We start from the raw sequence: 22,383 nt of genomic DNA, 5'->3' as shown, positions 1-22,383 counted from the left end.
CAATTGACATCTGGCATGTGTTACAAGTGTCTCCTGCACAATCAGAGAACAGATAACCTTCACATTCATTAACCTCCAAGTTCCTTTCTAAATCAAACCACGTCAAACACATCACACAAAGGCATTTATATTTCTGGAAGGTTTGAATGTTTCAGGAAAGGCTGGCTTCCAAGCTTCTACAGATCCCACTCAAAGATGTCAAAACAGCTTCTCCAGATTCTCACAATGAACTTTACTTCAACTCTGTAGAGATGAAAGAGTTTTGGCCAAAAAAAAAAATCTATACCACAGTTCATTGGGTTCAGCCTCTGGAGCTCTGATCTGTTCCACCCACAGCTGCCAGAAGGAAGAAACTTTCTCCACAGAATAAATCAGACAGACAAGACAAGCCAACTAGTATAAAAATCCATGTTTCTCACATACTGAACCGTAAAAAGCATATTATATCACTATATGCCACAAAAAAAGTTTTACATAGCAAGAAGAGCTTTGTTACTGGTTGAATCAAAACTTGTTTATTGAGACAAAGATGGATTCAATGGGATTTTGACATTGCAGGCGGGGGCAGTTTGGCGTGTTACTCCAGTAGAAAGATGATGCAGAAGGGATGCAGAAGAGGTGGAAACAGAGAATGTTAAATAGATAAGGGGACACAATGCTTAGAAAGACAGACACAATATAATGCAGAAACACTGTGACAAACGACTGTGAAGAGGACACGAGATAGAAATGGTACCGATGAGAAAGGAAACCACTTCCTTGCAGTGGTTGTGATACTGATCTCCCCCAGTCTTCCTGCTTGAGTGAGGAGAGTCAATAACTAGAGTCAACTATTACAACTGCCAAACCCCCAGCACTTTCAAAGCTTACTAATAGCTAGTAGAGTTCTCAGGTTCAGGAAAAAAAACCACCACGGCACAAAAAGAAACGTTAACACAGGGCCATTCACCGTATACATTTCTCCCACCTCTGCTTCCAACAGGTTATTTTATAGTTCCAACATGTAATCGATTCTAGTTAAAACATGTAATCGATTTTCAGCTTTGGGGCTAACCCTGCCCTTTTTTTTAATTTTTTTTTTATTATTATAGACAGCAATCTCTCTTGCCCCCAGCTAATTCTACACTGAATTCATCATCAGTTTTGGGACGTTAACAGCGTCCCCCAAACGCAGAGATTCGAAACATGCTCCACTGCCACTCCCCGTTCCCGTTTCGGCCGCACTACCTTTCACCCCGTGCCTGCCTGCACCAAAAGGCTTAACCCGACATTCCCTGCGCTGCAAACCCGGACGGCCGGTGTGAAACCCTCCCCGAGAGACAAAGCGCTGCACAGAGCGCCCAGGGCCGTGCCCTCCGCATCCCTCGGAGCAGCTCCCGGCATTCCCAAGGGACGCAGATGTGCCCCTGCGCTCGGGGCCGCGCCCCCCATGCTCTCGCCCCGGCCCCACCGCTCCAGGAGACTCCCGCTCGCCGCAGACACCGCGCCCCAGGGGACTGGAAGGACGGAGAAGGAAGGGGATGGGGAGCAGGTGGGGAGCAGGAAGGATCGGCAGCCTCACCTGCCCGCGGTGACCCCGCGGCCTCTTCACGAGGCGGCTCCGCCGCTGCCCCGCCCCCTCTTCCCCTCCCCCCTCCTCCCTCCCCTCCTCTCCCGCCACTTCCGGGGGCGCCACAAAAGTCCCGGGGCGCCGCCGCGGCCGCCGCTGCGGTTGTGCGTCTGCCGGTACCTCGTGCCGCTGGGCTGGTACCTCGGTACCTCTGCGGGAGCAGGTGCGTGCCCAGGGGCGCGGCGGTGCCTGGGCGGTGCCGGGCGGTGTCTCTGCGGAGGGAGCGGCAGGGGGAAGGCAGTGGCGGGCAGCAAAAAGGTCGCGTCGGCGCCGCTCAGCGCATGCGTGGGGGGCTCGGCCGCGTAGCGCCTGGGGGACGGGTCGCGCGGGAGCGGCGCTCCCGGCGTGCCCCGCGCGGTGCATGCTGGGCAATGTAGTCTCGCCGGCGGGCGGGCGCCTTCCCGGAGGGAGTTCAGCGTCCGGGAATTCCGCACGACGCCTGGCGCTACCGCCGCGACGAACCGCTGGTTTTGGGTTCCTACCCGCTGGGTCTCTCAGAAGACGGCCCCAGCCCTCTGTTGAGCTCCCATAGGCCAGGGAGGGATGTAGGGGAATGTGCCGGTCTGATTTACAGGTTTTTGGAAGGCCGTGTTCATGAAGCTCTGTGCTAAAGGGAGCCCGCAAGAGAGCTGGAGAGGGACTTTTTACAAGGGCATGTAGTGACAGGACAAGGGGGAACGGCTTCAAACTGAAAGAGAAAAAGTTTAGATCGGATATATGGAGATATTCCTGACTGCGAGGGTGGTGAGGCACTGGAACAGGTTCCCTGGAGAAGCTGTGGATGCCCCATCCCTGGAAGTGTTTAATGCCAAGTTGGATGGGGCTTTGAGCAACCTGGTCTAGTGAGAAATGTCCCTGCCCATGTGAGAGGGTTGGAACTGATGATCTTTGAGGTCCCTTCCAACCCAAACCATTCTATGATTCAGGGTTCCATGGGGAATTCCCATTTCTGATAGGAATTGCAGACAGAGGTAGGAGAATTGGTTGGAAGCTGGTCTAAAACAATAGTTTTGCAGGGACAAACTATTTTGCAGGATTGTGATTGTGCGTAGGAGAAAATGGGCATTAAAGGGTAAAATAGACAAGTGTTAGCAGGTATGATTGTTTTAGCCAAGACACTAGAGCAAAAAGAGCTCTGATTATATGGAAGTTTCATTCTCTTGCCAAAATACTTCCCTTGACTGAAAGGCATTGTATTCTTTTCCAGCTTCAAAGGTACTAAAAATTGATTGCTCTTCTTATGTCTTTGATTTTTAGACTACTAGATACATTATGAGTTTTGATAGCCATAGCATATGAATTATCTGAATAAACAACAAAATTAGGAGGTTTTATAACTTGTTATTGTCAGGGCTGGTTTGTTTATTTGTTTGTTTTTAGGAGTGGTTTAAATGAAATAAATTAGGTATTGTGGGAAAAAATTAATAGGGACACAAGAAAATAAATATCCCGGACGGAAGCTCATATAATGTTGTCCTCTTAGGCAGCAATCCAGGCGACTGTTGAAGCACTTAAGAGTTTGCTGGATCAGGATCCTACTAAATTAAAGCATGTGGATGCTACATAGTATATTCTTTCTTCCTTGTCTTCCCTAAACTGTTCCAAACCCTTATAGCAGAAACTGCTGTTGCAGGAGTGAGAATGGGTCTTCTGTTTAGCTGAAGTATCAGCTCAGATGGATCTTGTTGCTGTGCAACTTAATTTTGTTAAAATCATTAATTTTGTACTACATGGAGAATATCACTGTTTCAGGCATGACTTTCTGAAGCACTGGAAGAATAAAGACTGTTGTGGTAACATCTTTTCTTGCCACATGTGAAAGTCTGTGTCAAGCCAAACCAGCCTATCATCCCTGTGGTTAAGTCATAGGTCATACCTGGCTAGTTTTGACCTCAGGCTGTGCACAGGTAGCTTAAGTGTAGGACTGGCCATCAGGAAAATCCTGAATGAAACTTGAATACTTACCCCTGGCAGCTGTGATATTTTAGTTGCCCTTCACCAGTGCTCTTTTGCTGTCAAAAATCCCAGTTAAGTGACTTCTAAACATCAGAAACATGAATTTATTTCATGGCAGCCTCACCTTGTTTTCTGCTGTTAGTTAGTCAATTTACCAACCCAGTACATTGGTTTGGCTTGTGCTATCAGATGTAAATTTACAGAAAGCTGCTGTGTTCTGGCTCTTCTCCTTCCCTGCTCTGAAACACCCTTTTTCCTCACAGACAGGACTGTGGTGGCAAAAAGTGGATCTGTGCTAGTTGTCCCAGGTATGAAAATTTCTCTTTAAAACACTAATGTTGTATGTCAATAGACTTGGCTGGTTTTGAAAGCCAGCTCTGGGTTGTACAAAAATTATTCAGTGGGGCAAAGGTCACATTTGGAATGTGAAGTTCCTGGCATGCATTTGCCATTAATTACGCAGCAGTGCTTGGCCCAGTTATACATGCAGATTATGTTATTCTGTAAATAACATACAGCATTTTATTTTCTGAGAGGAATGGAGTAAATAAAAGCAGGCATAAACACTCTTAATAGCTCTTTGCCCCCTTCCCACCATCAGCATAGTGAAGGTAGGTGAGAATATAAAAACTGAAAACCAGACATCTTGTCTTACACATTTTGCTTTCAAATAGCAGCACTGCATAATGTACATTCCAGAGTGACTGGATACTGTCACTTCCCCACAATTATATGCCAATTAACAGGTAGCAGACAAACTACCTACTCTTTTTAGCAGGTTATGTTGTCACAGTCCAGCCCTGGGGCATTGTCAAGATAAGGAAGAAATTTGCTTAATGCTGTGGATAAGCAGCATTCACTATGACATGGCAGACTCCAAGCCTTATCCTGCTCCTGTAGACATTGATGAGAGTAGGATCAAGCTGCTGTTTCATCCACATGTTCATTGCTGCTGGAACAGATTTGGAAAAAAGAAATAAAAAAAATCACTGAAATCTTTTAGAGCCTGAATGAATAATTCTGCCTGTGAATATTTCTGATTTTCATTATTTGCCAATTATTTTGATGCTATTCTTGCTAGACCCAAACGTTCCCTGTATCAGTGACCCATTTTACTAGTGACATTTTAGCTTATGAATGTGATTAGGGAAGTCAGCCCATGTCAATTGTTATCTCACATGCAGAGCCTGATTTGGAACTTCAGAATCTCATTGTCAGATGAATTAATGAACAAAATACATTTCTGTCAATTTCTAGTTAGGAAGTTGGTTTTTTTCCTATTTGTCTATGTGGGGTTTTTCAACTAGGGTGGATTTTTGGACACATCCAGTCTCCAGCACACCTGCATTTGAGGGCTATCCAAACATTGAAGAATGAGAAGAACAGTTTCCTTCTCTCTGGTGCTATTTCCCTCTCCTGTCCAGTGAATCTAGTAGAAGTACCCATTGTGTGGAAATTTTAAAACACAGTTTGACGAAAACAACTCTGCTTAGAACAAAAGTAGTGTTTCGTTCAGTGTTTCTTATTGCTTAAATTGAGAGCATGGGGGTATCAAGGGCATTGCAGTGAATGGTGTAACATCCTCTTAGAGGCTACAGAACCAGGACGCCTTTGAGCTACAAAGAAATCAGTGAAAACTGAGCATGTGCTCCTCTGACAGTGGCTCTGTCTCATAAATCCTGTGCATTTTGTTCAGATTGACAATGGTTCGCAGTGGAAAAAGTGGTGGGCTCCACCTGAAGCAGATTGCATACTACAAGAGAACAGGAGAGTATCATCCCTCAACACTATCAAGTGAAAGAAGTGGAATCAGGAGGGCAGCCAAAAAATTCATTTTAGAAGGTAAAAATATTCTCTCAGATTGCTCTGAAAATAGATATTTAGGTGAAGATTTGCTGATATGAGGAAAAAACAAAAGAAGTGGGATCTTGCTCTGCAGCGTTCTGTGATTTTTTTTTTAAATTATGTTCTCTATAAAACAAATGCTTTGCATATCCCTGGCTAATGTATAACAGGATGTTTGTAGAAATGGAAGTTTGATCTCCTTCATTCCATTCCAGGAGGGATTTATGTATTTATGTATCTATCTGAAAGCCAAACCTTGTTCTACGGAAATTGACAGCCGTTGCAATCCATTATTCACAGGATTGCAGAAACGGAAATCCAGATCTGCAGCTGTAGACAAGGAATACTCCATCCTGTCTGGAGGATGCTGTGTATGGCTGGGCAGAAGTGCAAGGACAACTTTGCCATGGGTCACCTGAGAGCCTCCGTGCCCTTCCCAGCTTTGAGGCCCTGTGAGGAGATATGTGAGCCTATGTAGTGTGCTGTGGTCTCTCAGTCCTATCAAACCTGCCAATTCTATGTAGAGGGAAGGGAGGAGTTAAAGCTGTGACTTACAGTGTCAGGTTGCTGGCAGGCACACAACAACTTCTCAAACAGCACTCCTACCTCCCCTTTCCACCCTTGTGTTTCAGTCAGACTTTCTGTGGGATCACTGTTTGCATTCTGACCTGCCCTTGTTACTCCTCAAGTCCACATCAATAAACATAGGTGAACTAATGGCTCTTTGGAGGAAATAATTTAAATATTTGTAAACAAAAAACTACATTTACACTGAAGTGAATTGAAGTTACTGTAATCAGGTCTGTTCTGAATCATACTCAGGAGTTTTTTAAACTAAACAAAACGACAAAGCACTTGCACATAATTTGCTGGTATTTTTTTTCTTTCAGAAAATAAATTGTTCTATGTTGGAAAAGATAGAAAACAAATGCGCCTGGTAATTGTTTCAGATGAAGAGAAGAAAAAGGTGCTCAAGAAATGCCACGAAAATGCTGCTGGTGCTCATCATGGGATATCAAGGACGCTGACTTTAGTGGAGTCTAATTACTACTGGACCTCTGTAACAAATGATGTCAAGCAGTGGGTATGGTCTAATAGCTACAGGATAATATTTTACGTAATCTTTTAGTTACAAACGTTTTGCAGTCCTATGGCTTTGGTACAGCAAGTACCCGGACTGCTTCATGGTGAGGAAACATGAGCTCACAATCACACTGCAAATGGTCATCTTGGTATTTCCTTTTTACACTGTTACTACTGACAACATGGCTTTCACACTTCTGTACCTACTGGTGGGGAGCCATAATGCCTTTCAAGGCAGATCCAGCCTTGGAGAGTGATTTCTCTTGACTTATCTTTGTTAGGATGCAATGTGCCATCCCAAGGATATGTGGCCAGAGTAGCTGCTGGCAGATAAGAACATGAAAATGGTGTCTCTGCCTTACAATTAGGTGTGTTCATGAAATAGTTAAATCACTGCTAGGGAAAGTTCCTTCTCCTCTACCCAAAGACAGATGGACATGGTCCCTGGTAGAGTTCAATCCTTCAGGGAACTGTATGGAAATGTCCTTTAAGGCTAAATTGCTGTTGCTATGGGTTTGTGACATCACCTGGATACTTTGGGGTCATATGCAACTGTAACATGAACTGAAGTTGAGTCTGTGTCTTCAACTCAAATTGTACAAAGGGCCTCTGTCATGGAGATAAAGCTGATCCATGTTATGAGGTAAGATTATGTATTGCCAGTGTTTTTCAGCTGCAGCATACATAGGTAAACCAAAAGGGTCTTCCTTTCAGTCCCAGCTGCTTCATGCTTCCTTTAGTATTTACAAATGGTAATGGACTTGCAAGAGCACAGTGCTTTCAGGACAGAGGGAATTCAGCTATGAATTCCTACACGTCTTTCTCCTGGCCTTCACTATTGTTTGGTTTTATTTTGGTTTTATGCTAGGGCTGAAAAATCTGAGGGTAAAAAATTGTAAGAAAGGTGATAAAATGCATTTTTTTTGCATTGCCTGATCTGAGCTAATTTAGAGAGGAATAGTGGAGATCTATGATTCTGATGATTGTCTTAAATCTTCACCTTTGGTTTTTATTGGTAACATCTTTCCTGATGTTTTCTCTAGGTGTATGCTTGCCAGCATTGCCAAGTGGCAAAGAACACAACCATCACTGTGCCCAAAACACAACCTTTCAAAGCAGAAGATCCATGGACAGCAGTTACTATAGAGCTTATGGGACCTTTTAATGTTACCAGCAGAAGTCACAAATACATCATAATTATGACAGATTTGTTTACAAGATGGACTGTTATCTTACCACTGTGTGACACTTCAGCAGCTGAAATTGCTAAGGCACTCATAAATGTGTTTTTCTTATATGGGCCACCTCAAAAAATGCCTATTGATGAAGGGAAGGAGCTCGTTTATCAGGTAAGTGTTTACATGGCTGATTAATCTTTTTTTTCCCCAAGAAAAAAAGTTTTCCCCTATATTGGATTTGAATTTTAGACCATTCCTGAGAAAGACTCAAGCAGTTTTTTCTTTAATTTAAAAAGTAGAAAAGAAGTTAGCACACACAGAAAATGACAAACCAGTTATTTGCAATTGTAACATTATGCAGTGTTTCCCAGGGCTTTATTCTTTGGATAAAGCAAAATTATTTCCTGGCAGTCATAGTGCAGGTTTTGTCACTCATTTGAACTGGCATGGGTTTTCACACTCCAGTGTGCTGTATTTCATTCATCCACATTGTCCAGTAAGCAATAGCTAAGGCTATTTTTGACATTGGCCTGCAGTTATTATGAAGAATTTATCATGCTTTGATCCTCTTAGAGATGGTGACATCATCAGACTGTGATGCAGAGGAAATGACAGATTAAGTGGCAGAAGCATAGTTAGGAACTATGAATTACTGGCTCCTAAGCCATACTTACTCCTTTAGCTCTCACTCACAACCCTGGAGTATTTGGTGCCAATATGTATTATGTATGTAAGACTTTCCTCAGTCACCATCATATCAACAAAAGGGGTAGAAAACAGTTTGTTTACTTGAAATAGGATAAAGGAGAAGGGAAATGTTCACTAATTGTGTCCTTTTTTCTTTCGAAGATAAATGAAGAACTCTTTGCACTATTTGGAATGAAACAAATTGTATTGTCTTATCCTCAGACAGATGATGTAAATGAAAGAATGTCCAAGACAATCAAAGCTTTTCTTAACAAGTACTGCATTGACTATCCAAATGATTGGGATGAACATTTGTCTGCTATTGCCTATGCTTTCAATTTGACAAATTTGGTATGTGAAGGTTCTTCCTCTTTTGACTGAAGTCCCCCAAAATGTCTGCAAAGCTGTGTGCTAAATTTGCTTGCTTTTGGTTCCCATTTAAATAGGAGCCAAATCAAAACACCCCGTATTTCCAAATGTTTAAACGTAACCCACATGTTGTTGAGCCAATGAATATATGTGTGGAAGGAGAATACAGTATGTTTGCCAAAATATTTGAAGCAACTAAAAAAGTCAGTCAAGCACTGGAAGAAAAGAAGACCTCAGATTGCCAGGTAAATGTTATCTATTCAAATTTTGCTAGTAAGAAGACTGGAGATAAAAAAGATGGAAAAGCTTGAAGCACAAAGTAGAACTAACCTTTTAAAACAATGTGGGAGTTTGTGTGATGGTTTTTAATTTGTTTTCCTTCCTCTGTGATGGCTAAATTTCAGTGTATTTGGAGGGAGTAACCTGGCCAGTTGTTGAAAGTTTACTATTTCTGACTTACAGGGCTGTGTATCTACAGAAGCTGAAAACTGTTGCCTATGGACTGTTGATTTATGAAGATAAAGTCTATTTCTTCATAACTCTTCAGCCCTACATGATTTTGAACTATACACATCCAAAACCACTCAATGTCATGTTTATGCACTGTTAACCAGTGCTATGAAAATGCATTATTCCTTTTGGAAAGAAAGAAAATGTAATTCATATGTATCTTCCTGCAGGTGGAGAAAAACACCTCAGATGAACAAAAAGTCAGAAACAAAATCACAGTCAAAAGGAAGCCACAACAATTAAATAGCCTGCGACTTAAAGTTGGTCATGAAGTCCTCAGGCAGAGAAAAAACTGGTGGAAGAATGGTCGTTTCCAGTCAGAATGGGTTGGTCCTTGTATTATAGATTATATCACAGATAATGGCTGTGCAATATTAAGAGATGCCACAGGATCCAGGTTAAAAAGACCCATCAAGATGTCTCACCTCAAGCCATACATAAGAGGGTCCAGTGAAAAAGGTGTGTGTGTATATATATATATATATGTAATTTCTTTTGATTTATATTTTTATATATGTGAAAAAGGTTAAGTTGTTGTTGTTTTTTTTTTAACTTCTCTGTTATGTCTTCGTGTTAGATTATGAGGATGAACAAGTATCATTCACTCACCAGTGGGAATTAAATTAACACTATATAATAATGTAATAACTGGTTTTCAGAAGGGAGAACAGTGACTGTGAGTGACGTCAAACCTATGCAGAGCATGGAACAGAGCTAACGAATCATGTCTGAAGTCTTTTTAAAAATAGCCTCTATTAAAGTTGCTTCTAATCTCTGGTCTGGCTCTATTCATGCTGGCTGGCTAAACGTGCTAGAAGTATAAGCAAGCTGAACTGTGTTCAAGAAGCATTTTCTGGTGGTGTTTCTGTTTTGGTGTAGACAGAATTCACATTCGTTTTATTTTTTTGTTGTTGTTTAGCCTGACTAGTGCAGATGGTACATGTTTGGACTTTTTTTTTTCAACATCTGAGTGTCCTGTAAAGCCTTGAAGTAGAAAGACTACATCAGAGAACTGATGTTTGAATAGTTTGTTTTAAATCATGCTACTGAAGAATTAAATATGTTTTTCTTACCAGAGCAAATAAAATTGTCATGCTCTGCAGTAGGATGGCTAGAAATTCCCAAAAATTTGGGTAACCAACTTCTGCTGTTGGTCTTGGACACTCAGCATGTCCTTTTGCAGTGCTGCCATGTTAGTCAAACAGTGGCAGCTGTCTATTTTCTGTTCATGCTGTCTTTGAGTTACCACAGGCATTTTGAGGAAAATAAACACTTGGTGTTCAGAAGACTTATGTCACAGATCAAGGTGCTTTTTACATCAGGGTTCTTGAAAAGGAGAACAATTCCCACCCTATCTGCATGTGTGATTAAGCTTTGGTTCTTGAAAATAAATAAACTACATTGAGATGGTAGTATCTTCCATGACATCTTAAAGCTCAGGGATGTACAAAGCTGAAACTAATTCTGGAATTTGATGTAAGAAGCTGATATTTATGTCAGTTGTCAGCTGAAGATTTCATAACCAAGATACAAATTTCATGTCACGTCTACAGGCCACTACTTTTTCTTGGACAATCATTCTGTACCTTCCAGTTCCTCATAAAATTAATGATGCATGAGGAGGTAATCACAGGATAGCAAGCATGCAGATAACGTACAGCTATTACAATAACTTTGGTGAACTGTGTCACTGTATAAAAAGTTAAATGTAGTTGTCTTTGTATTATCAGAACCTAATATGTTTACCACTGAATACTGCAGAAGCAGTGTGTAAACAGAGTTTCTTCCCCTTTTTACCCTAGGAAGTGACTATCCTGGTTTTGGCTGGGATAGAGTTTGGTTTCTTTTTATTTCTTCTTTTTGACTTACTTTTTACAGCTTAAAAAAGCCTTTTGTGTTGCACTAAGACTTCCCAGCAAAAGCTTGGAGAAACAACATTTCTCTGTGTGCATGCACAAAATGAAAGAATCTGCATGTCTATTCATTCAAGGTATTAGTTCAGCAGATGTCTATGACAGATGTCAACTTAGTCATTGACGTAGCTAAGAAAAGCTCTTTATGTGGAACATTGCAAGCATTTTGTGGATGTAACAAGATGCCAAACATTTGGTACTCAATGAAATTAGGAAATTCACATTATCAGTCTGCTGTCACTCAAAGTTCTTGCCCTCTTGTGGGAATTGTTTTGGAAAGAAAGTTAGCACCCTATTAACATCTGAAATATGACTTGAAGGATCTGATCTAATGGCTCCTTTCCTTTTACAGACAACTATTACTTTCTACAAGGTGCAGTAGTTGTTGACCATGACTATATTGGCTTATCTGAAAGATCCAATAATTCAAGCCAACCAGACTCTGTTGCTGATGGGGAAATAAATGCCTACACAAGAGGTGTCATGTCTGCTGTACAGATTTCACCTGCAGCCTGCAAAGAACAAGAATCAACAGATGGTAAACTCGAGTCTGAGCTGAGAAAAAATCATTGCATTGAATCAAGCACTGCAAAGCCAGAGCAATGGCCTTCACCTTGTTGGACACTTCAGACCAAGACAGAGGATACTTAAGCATAGTCTTGTGTCACATATCATTGCCAAACAGTTTGGATCTACCGTAGCAGACTGAAAAAAAAGTAATAGATCCGAATTACTTAGCTAAATCCACTTTACTACTTTATGAACATGAAAGTTCTGCAGATACCCACTGGTTAATTTGCATGGGTGTTAAGAAGCAAATTCTTTGTTACCAAAAACAGGCACACCCTAGTAAAAGCACAAGTGTTCATCATGTATTTGAATTTCAGATTTTGTTGGTAGAATGGCAGTGTGGCCATGCCTTACTGTTATCCTCTCAGGACAAAATGCCTCATTTCACTGTAATGACCTTTTTTGTTAATCCTTAGATGACTCATTCCTAACGTGCAGCGATACTGTGGGATGAATATAACCTAAACAGCTTGGTGTAAATGTTGCCTTTACTGGAGAGAAGCTCATGTCTTCCTTTTTCCTGTTCCATAACAGTTTTCTGTTCTTTCTGGGACTTTCTGGGAAGCTGCAAACTCTGTCTTTCACAACTTTTAATTTCTAGTCTAGCACACAGTTCTAAGATCTCATAAAACAATAAAGCTGCTGAAATGAATTACATTTAATGTTCTGTGCATGAAAGAAGGAGGCCTTCATCTGCAGTTTTCCATTACATTTACATGGTCACTGAGCTCGTACAAGTTTGGAGATTTCCACTGACAGGGAGCTAGGAAAGGTGAAGCACTGGTATTAACCTATTCTCTGATTTCCTTGAGCAAGTTGTTACTGGTCTGGACTCCCTGCTGAGAAGACTCTATTTCAAAGTCAGCTGAACAGGAATTTTTTCATGTGGAAAACTGATAAGTGCAAGTCAGTTCTTTTTGCAGAGGACTGACACAAAGAGGAAGAAAACTAGCAGAAAACTGAATTGAGAAATGCAGCCATTTCTATCCAATACTGTGGAAGATTTGCTTATCTTGCCCTCTGAATGTGTCTTATTTCTGCTGCTGAATGTCATGTGACTTACAACACAGGTGGAGGAAAGTACTATTTATTATGAGTTTTCAGTTAATCTTAGGTAATAAGAGTGGTCCTCAAGGTTAATTAGGTCACTAACCCCCACAGAAATTCATGTCTACAGTACAGTATGTCTTTGATATCATGGAATGCAGCTGTGTGAGAAAAGATCTCAGCATCATGACAGGACCCTTTCTTAAAATTCTAAAAGAAAATAATTAACACTCAAACTATTTTGTGTCTTCTGAAAATCCAGTCCTACAGATACAGGTTTTCTCCACTGAGACTGTTTCAGAGGGATGGTTCTGGGAGCCAGTACCCTCTTTCTGAATACATTGTGTGTATGCACACATGGAATATATATATGTTTTTATATATAGTGCATGCAAAAATAAATATTAGCATCAGTGATAAAACTGGAGAATAAGGCAGTTGTCTGTAAGATTCCTTCCTGCTTTGTTAGGTACAAAAGAGAACCAGCCCCTCTTTTTTTTTAGTTCAACTGATATGTTCCTTAATTGCACACAGTACAGCAAAGCTGTTTTGAGGTGAAGCTCTTTAGTAAAGCAAGGGTTGTAGTGTTGTTAGAGCTACACTGGAGAGAGAGAAAATGCTGCAGAGAGATGGGAATGGGCAAAAATCATTTCACATACCATGTAATGCTGATCGTTCTGGCTTCCTGGTACTTTTGATCTACTGTGTTAACAAGCAGTAGTGTCTCGTCAGTGCACTGAAATGTGGCCTTCTCTGCATGTAGGAGGCTCACTGAAATAAAATACAGGGGTTTCAAGCTTATTGATATGAAAAACAGTCAACGGAAACTGAAAAAAAGCCCTACCAGGAAATGTGAGACACTGCAAGCAGCACAGTGTTCTTGAGGAAGCTCATGCTCCAGCCACAGTGAAGTGTGTAACCACAGTGAGGTGTGACCTGCCCACTCTTGGTTTGTATTTTAATCAACTTAGATAAATACACAAATGTCCTGTACTCTTTTTTACTGGCATAGAGATTTCATTTATGATAGGACAATAGCAAAATTTAATAACAGAATTCTTAGACATTCTGTTGTGCCCCCTTGTGGCAAGTTGATAACAGGCAGGGAACAGAAAGGAGAAAAACATGAAAGTAAGTGCCAATTTCATCATAGCTCCCAGCATAGAGCTCTGATCATTTATCCTTTGGGTGTGCTAAAAGCACTAGTTACCAGCTCAGAGCTTGATGAAAAACACTATAAAAATATCTGCTAGTGAACAGACTGTACTAACACTCAAGGCTCTTTTACTGTGGAATGCAGACTTTTTGCCTCTTGTTGGAATACTTCCTGAACTTTTGTCTACCATTTGCCCATTCTGTGTTAAGATTTCTGCTTTCCAGCTACAGATGTTTTAAAATTTTTTCCTTCTTCTCCCTAGAACTGAATGTTCCCTGCATGAGGGTACCAATGAGTCACAATTTGCTTTTCAGAGCAAGCAGTTACCAAATCTGGAAATACACTTTCGAGAACCAGATAAGTGCCTTTTACTCATTCGCTCATTTGCTGTGGTGCCACATCTCTGTCAATGGCCTTCTGCAATAAACATGACTGTAATGACCAAGCATCACAATTGTTGCATAGTAACCTCCTTGGTGCTTTCAAATGGAATTTTTGGGGGACTGCAGCAAAATGGGTACATTCACTTAATTGGCTACCTAAAAACAAAACCTGTGAATTATAGGTTATCTTTAGGTGGTGAACACTCAGCAAGGCATGTGAGCAGCTGCAATTGTCTGCGGGCCTGAGAGTTTGGCTGCTCACCTGTGAATTCAACAGGTGGAAATGCCATGTGAGAAGTCCCCAGGACTTAAAGACACTGCTTTAAATTAGAAGGCTAAAATTTACACAAACAAGATTTAGCAATGCCTTCAGGAAATGGGTACTGCACTCTTCTACACATATTCGAAGACCCGATGGTGTGCTGCTTACATCTTGGTAATTAAACTATGTAGAAATTTGGAATGAAAAACAGTATACAAAAAACTTTAATTTGAAGAGGAAGGCACTTCCAGACAGAAGTAACCAGACAGTAACCTAATTTTAAAACATTTGATTCAGGAGCAGTTAATCCTGAGAATGCATTCTCCAGTCAGTTCTTCCCTCTCCTCTCTCTCCTCTCAACTTCTACACAGATGAAGGGATCTGCAGCAACCTCAATGCACAGCAGAAGCAGGGATGCCAATAAATAAGGAATGTAGGAAATACAGCATTCCCACTTTGCCAGGCAATGCTGCCCTGCTACAGATTTCTAGTGCAGTGATTCACAGATCAGTTGGATACAACTTTCTAAAATTGTACATTTCCACATTCCAGTCATTACTCACATGGTCCTTTTCTGGGTGCTTGACAAGAATCTCAAAACTTTCATCAGCAGGGCTGGAGCATTCAGAGCTGCAGCTCATGGCAAGCACCAGTGCCTTGAATATATATAGTGATACTTAAATAACTGGGTTAAAAGGGAATAAATCAGATTTCACTAATTCACTAGCTGATTGTTTTTGACAATTGATGCCTTTGATCTCTCTATGCCTCACTTCCCCCTTCAGTACAGAGTGAGTAGCACCATCTCAGTTTCCAGACTAACTGAAAAAAATATTCATTACTTTTCACAAAGCTGGCAGGCATAGTGATGAAAGCCCCAATAAAAATGTCCTTAATAAAATGAGTTCTATATTTTGTGCGGAATTTCAGTGATATGCAGTAAATAATACATGTGGTTCCCCACCAGACTGATTTTGAATGTCTGCCTAGTCAGAAACATCATCCATCACTCCCACGCATTAAAGACCAAGGAGAAGAGCAGAGCTCATAGTCACAGTATTATACTGGCAATCTTAATCCTAAATTCTGTGTGTTCGACTCCACAGGGAGCCATTAGGTGTTTATTTTGGAGCATGCAGTGGTGCCCAGGCTTTCTCTGCCTCCCAGCTGGCATGGTCACATGGTGGCAGACTCAGCCTGTCTCCTGGAGGGGCTGCACAGGGCTCAGAGGAGCTGCTGCCCCATTGGTTCTTCTGAGGCTTTTCTTTCCCAAACTATGTTCACAGCAGAATTTTTGATAATTTTCAAATTGATAATTATGGAAGCGTAAATATATTTCTGAGAGCAAGACGGCCCACAGTTGTGTGAAGGCTGAGTGACCTCTCACGTGAGTCAAGGTACAAAAGTACTCTCCTTGTGCATCAGGTGGTTTGTACCACAGCTGCCAACTGTGGCAAACTTTCAGTACAGCTTTACAGCTTTCTAAGAACCGGGCACCTTGGTTGCTCAGAGCAAGATCTCTCATTCTCTCTGGAAAAGACCATGCCTCCAGTTTCTTATGCACAGTGTGTGACCTGAGAGCTGGCTCGAGGAAACGTGGCAGAATTGTGGGATTCAGTCCTTTTCAGTGCAAGAATTTTTCTCTTAAGCAGCAGTCTTAGGATATACCATGGCTGAGGGAAGCAGTAACAAACACGGGGAAGAGGGTATCAAAGTATCAAACTGAGGATTGGAGTGGCCAGGGCAGGGTTCTGCCCTTAAAACCTAAATGATAAGTAGCACCAACTTTAGCCTCTTACGACTGTTGCCTTATCCCCATCCTGCCAAAATTCTCAAATTCCAAAGAGTAGAAGAATTAGGTTTCTCATATGTCTCAGTTAGAAAAATAAATGTAGCCTGTAATTAATAATAAATTCCCTAGTTTGCTGAACTGTTACCACTGACTATTTGCTAGGAAAAAAATTGTTCCACTGCATCTTTGAAACAGTACTTGGGCACAGTGCCCTTGAAAAAGATTGCTTGTACATCATCTGTGTATTTTTTAAAAAGTTGTACAATGAAATCAGACTGAGCTTCACTCATAGGATGTCGTGCTTCATATGCAACTAATTAGTAAGAAACACTAGTGGAATGAAGCTAAAGAAAGGAGCAGTTCAGCAAAGTGCCTTCATGACCTGTAGTATTTAGAAAATATGCAGCTTCCAAATAGACTGCCATGCAGCTCTCCCTTGTACCTTTGCAAATATGTGTGTAACAAAGGCAGCTGGATGCACTTTTAGGTTTTCCAGCCACCATGTCCAGAAACAAGAAGTTTGCAGGTTTTGCTTGGATAAGTAGCTATCACTGGAGATTTTAAATCCTCTGCACTGTCATCTCCCCTCTTTCTTCCGCCAGTAATGCTTAGCTATACAGATGAATCTAAATTTTTCATCAGTATTAGAGAGGAGTTTAAAGAGCAGTTACAGTGTAAATTTTACTAACGAACTTTGATAATTTACAACGGAGAAAAAATATTTTCACATTTAAGAACTATAAAAAAAGCCTAAGAGGTTAAGGCAAATCAGGGTGCTAAAACTCCAGGGTTCACTAGCATCTGTTTTACATAGAAAATACAGTGGCCTAATTTTGGCTCTTAATTTTAATTGACTTGAATATTTGGTTCTGGTGGGGTTTTTTTATTGGTACATTACATGGATCCACACAAACTGTGAGCTACCTCATAACATAATCTTTCAAATTTTAAAGTATGTCCTAATGTGGATTTAAATAATAAAGTTACTTTTGCATTGCTCAGCAGTGATCTGCTTTCCACAACCTGTACTGCTAATACATAGGTAGTCTTGCAAATGAGTTCCCACATGTGTGTTTGAATGGCAAGGTAATAATCACCAAAGTACCTTCTCTGTAGCATGACCCAGCTTAATCCTAATCCTCTGTAGCGTGACAGACATTACTGACCTAAAGGTTCTGAGAAAACATAAATAAATCTAGCTTTGGGAAGCAAGAAGCTGTTGCAATTTACCACATTGATCCATAAATCCTCATTAACTCTACAGTGTTGATTAGAAAACTACTTAATGAAGATGCTTCAAAAGGAATCAGTTTACACCTAATGGTACTTGGGGCAAAGATAACTGCTTAATCTGGATCATAATTCCATTTAATTGGGAAACCTTCAGGTGTCTTGGGCAGGGACACTCTCTGCTGGGTTAGGAACTGGCTGATGGTCGGGCCCAGAGAGTGGTGGAGAACGGTGCTGCATCCAGTTGGCAGCCAGTCACTAGTGGTGTCCCCCAGGGATCAGTGTTGGGCCCAGTCCTGTTTAATATCTTTATTGATGATTTAGATGAGGGGATCAGAAAATTTGCAGATGACACTGCTGGGGGGGAGTGCTGATTTGCTGGAAGGCAGGAGGGCTCTGCAGAAGAACCTGGATAGGCTGGAAAGTTGGGCTGATTCCAACGGGATGAGGTTCAACAAGGCCAAGTGCCGGGTCCTGCACTTTGGCCACAACAACCCCCTGCAGCGCTACAGGCTGGGGACAGAGTGGCTGGAGAGCAGCCAGGCAGAAAGGGACCTGGGGGTACTGACTGACAAGAAGCTGAACATGAGCCAGTAGTGTGCCCAGGTGGCCAAGAAGGCCAAGGGCATCCTGGCCTGGATCAGGAACAGTGTGGCCAGCAGGACCAGGGAAGTAATTCTTCCCCTGTACTCAGCACTGGTGAGGCCACACCTGGAGTACTGTGTCCAATTCTGGGCCCCTCAGTTCAGGAAGGATATTGAGGTGCTGGAGCAGGTCCAGAGAAGGGCAACAAGGCTGGTGAAGGGACTGGAGCACAAGTCTTATGAGGAGAGGGAGCTGGGGTTGTTCAGCCTGGAGAAGAGGAGGCTCAGGGGAGACCTGCTCACTCTCTACAACTCCCTGAAAGGAGGTTGTAGCCAGGTGGGGGTTGGTCTCTTCTCCCAGGCAACCAGCAGTAGGACAAGAGGGCACGGTCTTAAACTGTGCCAGGGGAGGTTTAGGTTGAATATTAGGAAGAAATTTTTTAGAGAGAGTAATCAGACATTGGAATGGGCTGCCCAGGTGGATTCACCATCCTTGGAGGTTTTTAAGATGAGACTGGATGTGGCACTTAGTGCCATGGTCTAGTAACCACAGCAGTGTTGGATCAAGGGCTGGACTTGATGATCTCGGAGATCTTTTCCAACCCTGTTGATTCTATGATCCTATGATTCATGGATGACAACCTGAGCATTACAGTTCAGTGCATCATCCTCATGGCAATTTGCAGTTGCCCCAGCCCACTCTCCCTTACAGATAGTTCAAAGCAAGGTGTCCAAAATTGCCCAACACTGCCTGCCAGTGAATAACAGTGACCTTCCCATTGCTCTACAGGATTTCCCAAATGTCAGACTATTTAAAATAGGGAGATGCTTAACACAGGACAACCACAGGGAAAGGTGCTTTAGCTATTTGATCAGCCTAATTTTAATGAAAATATTCAGCTTCTACAGTAGCCAAGATTCCTGCATCTTAAATAGGTTTAAGGAAAGATTAATTGACAGTTCATGGAAGTTACTATCATGTCTTTTAAATCTTAATGTGCAATTACATGTTGTTCATTAAAAAGCAGTCTTATCTGGGACAACTGCATAAACTGAATTTAACACATACACTCCAAATCCAGTAACCTGGATTGCCAGTATTCAACATTTAATACGATAAATAATATTAGCACATAGAACTTGCTAGGATGGAGGATGGTCTGCTGGCTTATTAAAACAAAAACAATTATTCAGAAAGCTTGTGTCTTCCTTTTTACGTGAATTTCTATTGCAGTATGAGGTCTCTGGTACATTCTTTTCTTAAGATTTTCATGGCTAGGCTTTGTGAACGAAGATTTGGGAAGGGCTCTACCCACGTTTATTGCAGGCGCGTTGGTGGCTAAAAAGGCCAATACGAGATAGACGTCTGGTTGCAAAAGGCACAGCAGAAAGACTCCTTAGGTGGTATATTCTGCAAGACACGATTCTTTCTGTGTTGCCTTTTCTCTTCAAGGGTGATCCTGCGTGCTTTCTGAAAAGCATCAGCAGCGTTATAGATGGTGTGTCTCCAGGCCTCCCGATTGGAGGCCAGAGTAGACCAGTTATGGTGGTCAACCTGGCCAAGGCTGAGCTGTTGTTTCAGGGAGTCCTTGTATCTTTTCTTCGGGGCTCCTCTCTTGTGGCAGCCAGTGGCAAGTTCCCCATAAAGCAAGATCTTAGGGAGGCAGTGGTCCTTCATCCTGGAGACATGCCCTGCCCAGCGCAGCTGTGTTCTCAGCAACATGGCCTCAATACTTGTGACTGCTGCTTGTTCAAGAACAGATGTATTGGTCACATAATCTGACCAGTGGATGTTTAGGATTGTACGGAGGCAAAGTTGATGGAAGCGTTCTAGGAGATGCAGGTGGTGGCGGTAGATGACCCATGATTCAGATCCATGTAAGAGAGTAGACAGCACTATGGCTTTGTAAACACTGATCTTGGTACTTTTCTTCAGGTGTTTATTTCGCCAGACTCTTTTATGGAGTTTTCCGAAAGCACTATATGGCTTTGCTAATCTGTTGTCTATCTCCCCGTCAATCTTACCATCTGAGGAGATGAGGCTGCCTAAGTAATTAAACTGCTGGACTGATTTGAGTTCTGACTGGTCGATGGTGATGTGGGGATGATGGGAGACTTCCTGAGATGCAGGTTGATGAAGAACTTCTGTCTTCTTTAAGCTGACTTCCAGCCCAAAGAGCTCAGCAGCATCTGCAAAGCAGGATGTTAAACGCTGCAGAGCTGCTTCTGTGTGGGCAACAAGGGCGGCGTCATCAGCGTAAAGCAGCTCCCGGACAAGATGGTTTAAGGTCTTGGTGTGGCCTTCAGTCACCTTAGGTTGAATAGGCTTCCATCAGTACGATATCAAATGTAGATACCGTCCTGATCACCGAGGTCTGCCATGGCCCTTTGGAGCATCATGCTGAAAAAGACTGTGAATAGGGTAGGAGTGAGAACGCAGCCTTGTTTCACGTCATTCTTTATTAGAAAGGGCTCAGAAAGTGCATTGCCATATCTGACTTGGCCGTGCTGATCCTCGTGGAGTGAGATGATCATTTTAAGGAACTTGGGGGGACAACCTAAACATTCCAAAATCTGCCACAGACCTTTTCTGCTCACAGTATTGAAGGCCTTGGTGAGGTCGACAAAGGTTACATAGAGACCTTTGTTCTGTTCCCTACACTTCTCTTGCAGTTGTCTGAGAACAAATACCATGTCTGTGGTACTTCTGTTGGCTCTGAAACCACACTGACTTTCAGGTAGAATTTCTTCTGCTATAGCGGGTATTAGTCTGTTCAAGAGTATTCTTGCCAGGATTTTGCCAGCAATGGAGAGCAGAGTAATACCACGGTAATTTGAGCAATCTGATTTAATTCCTTTCTTCTTATACAAAGTGATGATGACTGCATCACAAAGCTCTGATGGTAGTTCGCCTAGTTCCCAACAGCGCACCACAAACTCGTGAAATTTGGTATGGAGTGCAAGGCCCCTATGTTTCCAGACTTCAGGTGGAATTCCATCAACCCCAGCTGCCTTGCCAATTTTCACCTGCTGTATGGCCTTGAGGGTTTCTCCTAAAGTGGGGGCAGTATCCAGTTCATACTTTACCGGTTATTGTGTGATGGACTGAATTGCTGAGTCTTGGACTATATGGTTGGTACTGAAAAGAGTCTGAAAGTGTTCAGACCATCGATTCAGAATGGAGGTTTTATCTGTCAGAAGCGTTTTTCCATCAGTGCTGAGTAGAGGGCTTTGTACCTGGTATGTAGGCCCGTATGCTGTTTTCAGGGCCTCATAGAATCCTTTGTGATCCCCTGTATCTGCGCATAGTTGAGTTTTTACAGCTAGATCGATCCACCACTTGTTCTGGATGTCACGGAGTTTCTGTTGGAGCTTGCTGCATGCAAGACAAAAGGTTATTTTTCTTGCGTGACAGGATGGCAGTGCAAGGTGTGCTTGGTGGGCGGTTCTCCTCTTCCTCAACAAGTCCTGGATTTCTTGATTGTTTTCATCAAACCAGTCCTTGTTCTTCTTGAGGGAGAACCCTAAGGATTCTTTGGAGGGTTGCAGGATGCTGTTTTTAATATGGTGCCAAATGGATTCAGGGGAGGAATCTGCAGAATCTGTGGAACAGTTTTCAAGCCTAGTTTGAAGGTTTGCCTGGAATATCTCTCTTACTGTGGCTGATTGGAGATTGTTGACTTGGAGTCTTCTCCTTGGGATACTGCCCCTTTTAGGTTTGAATTTGAGATTGAAGTTGAGTTTACAGCGCACAAGCCGATGGTCTTTTTGGCATTCTGCGCTGGGCATCATGTGGGTGTGGTGGACATCGCGGACATCTCTCCATCGTACCAAGACATAATCGATGAGGTGCCAATGCTTAGATCTGGGGTGCATCCAGGTTGTCTTCAGACTATTTTTCTGCTGAAAGATAGTATTGGTGATGGTGAGCTGTTGCTCCGCACAGAATTCTAGCAGAAGTCGACCATTATCGTTGCAGTTTCCAACACCATGCTTGCCTAATATGCCTTTCCATGCTTCAAAATTTTTACCTACTCTGGTGTTGAAATCACCAAGGATAATGATCTTATCACCTGCAGGCACCTTTTGGGTAAGGCGGCACAGGTCAGTGTAAAATTTATCTTTTTTGGCAGGGTCAGCTTGGAGAGTTGGGGCATATATACTAAAGAGGACAACGTGTTTGTTGTTGTGGAGTGGAAGGCGTAGGGA

General features: G+C 42.2%; 2 protein-coding genes across 17 annotated transcripts in view; one reads left to right on the top strand and one right to left on the bottom strand.

Moving 5' to 3' along the window:
* The window catches only part of PPIP5K2 (diphosphoinositol pentakisphosphate kinase 2), a 49,642-nt gene extending 47,795 nt beyond the window's left edge, over positions 1–1,847 (bottom strand). For 12 of the 13 annotated variants that reach the window (XR_003532236.1, XR_003532237.1, XR_003532238.1 and 9 more), the window contains exon 1: positions 1,562–1,621. The gene's annotated coding sequence lies outside the window, so the exon portion shown is untranslated. Of the gene's footprint in view, positions 1–1,561; positions 1,622–1,729 lie in introns of those variants that run through there. The other variant, XM_027671278.1, reaches the window with a different exon arrangement.
* On the top strand, positions 1,671–12,372 carry GIN1 (gypsy retrotransposon integrase 1). Of its 4 annotated transcripts, none has more exons than XM_027671289.1 (9): positions 1,679–1,772; positions 3,829–3,873; positions 5,262–5,407; positions 6,301–6,494; positions 7,537–7,842; positions 8,521–8,709; positions 8,805–8,972; positions 9,408–9,696; positions 11,503–12,372. In XM_027671289.1, exons 3-9 carry the CDS (start codon positions 5,269–5,271, stop codon positions 11,799–11,801), a joined length of 1,584 nt encoding a protein of 527 aa, XP_027527090.1. In that variant the 5' UTR covers positions 1,679–1,772; positions 3,829–3,873; positions 5,262–5,268; the 3' UTR covers positions 11,802–12,372. The 4 variants fall into 4 exon arrangements, with proteins under 4 accessions (XP_027527089.1, XP_027527090.1, XP_027527092.1 ...); XM_027671290.1 differs by lacking the exon at positions 1,679–1,772 and adding an exon at positions 2,034–2,183; XM_027671288.1 differs by lacking the exon at positions 3,829–3,873 and having other exon boundaries at positions 1,671–1,772.
* Positions 12,373–22,383: the final 10,011 nt, after the last annotated feature.

Source organism: Neopelma chrysocephalum, unplaced genomic scaffold (genome assembly GCF_003984885.1).
Source record: "Neopelma chrysocephalum unplaced genomic scaffold, ASM398488v2 Primary Assembly neopelma1_97065, whole genome shotgun sequence".
Taxonomy (NCBI): Eukaryota; Metazoa; Chordata; class Aves; order Passeriformes; family Pipridae; genus Neopelma; species Neopelma chrysocephalum.
This window is presented reverse-complemented; position numbering and strand designations above follow the sequence as displayed.